Source organism: Hippopotamus amphibius, chromosome 3 (genome assembly GCF_030028045.1).
Source record: "Hippopotamus amphibius kiboko isolate mHipAmp2 chromosome 3, mHipAmp2.hap2, whole genome shotgun sequence".
NCBI classification, from domain to species: Eukaryota; Metazoa; Chordata; class Mammalia; order Artiodactyla; family Hippopotamidae; genus Hippopotamus; species Hippopotamus amphibius.
Genome location: NC_080188.1, coordinates 178159376 through 178163337, shown reverse-complemented (window position 1 = coordinate 178163337; position 3962 = coordinate 178159376). Strand labels below are relative to the sequence as shown.

At 53.6% G+C, this 3962-nt stretch overlaps 1 protein-coding gene across 1 annotated transcript; it reads left to right on the top strand.

Moving 5' to 3' along the window:
- The first annotated feature begins 527 nt into the window (after positions 1-527).
- On the top strand, positions 528-2459 carry CCDC185 (coiled-coil domain containing 185). The gene has a single exon (XM_057725447.1). The coding sequence runs from the start codon at positions 528-530 to the stop codon at positions 2457-2459; it is 1932 nt and encodes a 643-aa protein (XP_057581430.1).
- The last annotated feature ends 1503 nt before the right edge of the window (positions 2460-3962 follow it).

Below are 3962 nucleotides of genomic sequence, written 5' to 3'. Positions count from 1 at the left end.
AAAGGGTGATGCCGTGAATTAATGTGCTTCCAAGGTCGCTTCATTTGCATGCACTGCAGAGGTGCAGAGATGTAGGGACCCGTCACTAAAGGACTTCCCCGCCACATTCCTTTCTGGGGCTAATGCCTTCACCTGGGTATTTTTTAAATTCTGCTACTTTAAGGTGTACAAATGCGAGTTCAAATTCCTCCCTGAAACACCGGGGCGGCGGGGTGGGGGGGAGGGGTAGCGGTTCACAATGCACCCTCAGCTTTAAGGGTCACCCCGTCTTTCTACAGTGCCCTCCACCCTAAGACCTCCCCCACTCTCCTTCCCCCCTCCCCTGTCTCGCCGCGCGGGGTGCTAGGAAGGCCGGGCTGGGCGAGGGCCGAGGGCTGCGGCGACCTGGTGGCGGAGGCGCATTGTGAAGTGGCCGGAGCGTCACAGGCGGCCCGGATCCCCAGGATCGGAGAGCGGGGCGGGTCTCCGCAGCGCCCCCGCGAGGTCCCGGGACCCTGGCTCAGATGCCGGGCGCGCGGGGAGGGAGCATGGAGGGCTTCGGCCGCTTCTCCCCGCGGCCCCACTCGGTCCTCTGGGAGCCCCCGCCGCCCCGCGACGAGCGCGCATCCTCGGCGCTGCTGGGCGGGTCGCGGCAGCAGAGCAAGCCTGGCCTGTGCTCCTGGGCCGGGACTCCCGGCGAGGGGAGCGAGGCCGCGGCGCCCTGGCCGCACCTACGCTGCTCGCCCACCCCGCTGCCCCGCCGGCGCGGGTATCCCGACTCTCCGCGTGAAAGCAGCAGCCTGACCGACGTGGCCCGGAGGCCCCCAGACCGCGCCAGGAAGCACCGGCCCCGCAGCCGGCGCCTGGAAGATGCCTGGGGGGAGGCAAGGACCAAGCCCCAGGAGCTGGGAGGCAGCCCGCACAGCCCGGCCTGGCAGCCGCAGCCCCTGCTGCAACCGCAACAGCCTCAGCCCTGCCAGAACTACCCTCCGGCCGGGGGAGATTCGCCCCCACCTTACCCGCCGGGAGCCTACACTCCCCAGACTGGAACTTTCAGGGTAGAAAAGGTGCAGAGCGGAGACCAGTTGGCAGCGCCGGCCTACAGAGGTCTAGGTCGCTGGTCCCTTTCCTCGGTTCACACGGAGAAGTCTTCTGTACCCTCCAGAGAGTTCGGGATGCAGTCAGGTTGCAAGTACATCCAGAAAAGACACAGTAATGATCCGGTGGGGTCACTAGCCAGCCAGTACTCCCAGTCCTCGGTCTCCGGTAAGGCGATGCAGAAGCAGCACACCCAGATTCTCAAGAACAAGCTGGAAGAGGCAGTAATATCCTCCAGGGACCAGAAGATTGTGGCCCTGGTGCTGACCCGGCTCAAAAAGGCCCAAAGGATGCGGGAGCTGCAGCAGCAGGCGGCTCTAGCCTGGGAGGAGCTGAAGCGCTCGGACCAGAAGGTCCAGTTGACCCTGGAGAAGGAGCGCAAGCTGCTGCTGCAGCAGAGCCAGGAGCAGTGGCAGCAGGAGAAGGAGCAGCGCAGGGCTCGCCTGAGCGGGGAGCAGCATGTCCCAGGGCGGGACAGGCAAGTGTTGAACACGATCCAGCAGGAGAGCGAGTGGAAGGCACAGCTGGAGGACCAAGAGAACCAGCGCCAGGAGAAGCTGGAGGGGGCCCCCTCTGAGCCCGAGCCCGAGCCCGAGCCCGAGAAGCAGTACCAGGTGCAGCCCCTGAAGGAGGAGGAGAGGATGCTGCAGGACCTGCGGGAGCAGAACAGTCTGCAGCTGCAGAAGAGCCTGAAGCAGGCCTGTCTAAAGAAGCATGTGCACACCACCAAGGGCCAGAAAAAGATCCAGGAGACCAATCTTAGCTCCCTAGTCAACTACCAGGCCCGGAAGGTCCTCATGGACTGCCAGGCCAAGGCTGAGGAGCTCCTCAAGAAGTTGTCCCTGGAACAGAGTTCCCAGTGGTCCCAAGAGATCCGCCAGGGCCTGATTAAGGAGCATCACCGAGAGCCCAAGGAGAAGGTCCAAAAGGAGGAGGGGCAGTTCCAGCAGGTCAAGTGGTGTGCGGAAGAGTCGGAGGGGCAGAGGAAGGAGCCCAAGCGGCTGCCGGTGGAGCTCGCGGACCAGAAGAGCCTGCAGACCAGGAGTAACGTCCACAAGAACATCAAGGACAAGGCGCAGCACATTCGAGAGCTCAACATCCTGCGGGAGAAGAATCATCACATTCTGAAGCTGAAAGCCGAGAAGGAGGAAAAGTGCCACATCGAGGGCATCAAGGAAGCCATTAGGAGAAAAGAGCAGAGGATGGAGCAGATCTCACGAGAGCAAGACGCAACCTTCGAAGAATTCCGAAAAATCTCCAGGGCCTGCAGGACAGATAAGGCGAGAACGTTTGCCAACAACTTCTTTGATGGGATAGCCCGGGAGGCCCAGGTCCGAGCTGGGCAGCAGAGAGGGGGCTACCGAGAACCTGAAGACAAATAGCTTACAGCCCAGGCTGCTAGACAGAGATGTGGCAATGTGATTCATTTTATAATCTGATTATAATTGCGCATTCATTTTTAGAAAGAATATAAAATAGCTGCAATTTCCTCTCATGAACTAGTTTATTGATTCATTTGGTTAGTTGAGAGGGTTGGGATAGAAATTTGGGGATTTTAAGAAAATTGCTTGCCTTTGTACATTTGGATTTAAATAAAAAATATTCATTTAGCTCTCAGGTAATCTTAGAAGCATATCAGACACATCTTTGAGGAACCAGAGAAAGGGGGATACAGTGCTGTGTCATGACTTAAGTCTTTTGTTGTCCCAGAATTTATGAAAGGGTGAAGTGTGATGCACCTGTCATAAGAAATCTCCAAGAAAAAAAAAAAAAAAGTGTGTGCGTGTGTTGGGTGGGGGGTGGGGGAGGATTTCTGTAAACAAGTATATTTGGGAACACAGTATACTACATCCTCTCTTGGGAGTTCATAATGCACGTGAAATTTTTAAGGATTGAAAAATTTTGCAGTAAAGAAACATTTGATTAACCTACTGTTTTTCACAAACCACGGAACCCTTTTTTCTCTTGGATCATTCCGTGGAATTGATGTTCTATGAAATATTTTTGGAAACAGCTCTATAGATCCTCCCAGGCTCTATGTCTTTGGCCTTCCCTTCCTGTGTTAATAGGAAGTGTTTATAATTCCTTTAGCACTACTGATTGACTGCACCACTACAGACATGCTGTCCAAGAGCTCACTACAATCTTTTGGTCCAATTCTTTTTTTTTTTTTCCCCTTTTGGTCAGTCTCATCAAGTTCTTCAGAACAAAATTCTATTAGAATACTTTTCTTCCCCTCTTTTTCTCCTTTGTTTCTTCTGAAGGAGGTATGTGATGTCATTCTCTCTACCCACATTGTGTCTGATTAACCTAACCAGTCTCTGAATTAATGACTAAGCATGATTCAGGAACATGGCATTTTAAAAACAAGGAGCCAGAAGTTAAGTAGAATTTAACACATCACATCTCAAAGGCTCTGTCAAAAAATTCTAAAGGTGTTCTTTATATGCCCAATGAAACATCTGTCTTTCAAAAAAAATGAGAGAGCGAGAGAGAGAGAGAAATGGAAAAATAGAAAGAATAAGCCCTACTAGGAGATTTTTGTCTTCTTAGTATTTTATGACACGGAAGGTGACCTGGCAAGGGGTTTTGTGCCAAGGTCAGTGTGAGAGCCATATTCTCATCTCATGTGATGGAAACTGGGCCCACTTTCCTGCCGTGGTTCCCCTCTGGCTGCTCTTCCCAATGAGGCTTACTCAGGCCCTCACTCCTTTGCTCAAAATAGAAAGGCTCATACATCTTGCCTCAGTTTCCAGTCTGAATAGTCTCTTCTCTTCACCCAAGCTAATGCTTTTCCAGCCAAATTCTGTGTACATTCCCAGCATTCTAGGAAAGTGCTTAAAATGTCTCAGACAGGTGTCCTGTGAATCTAACTCTTCCTCTTA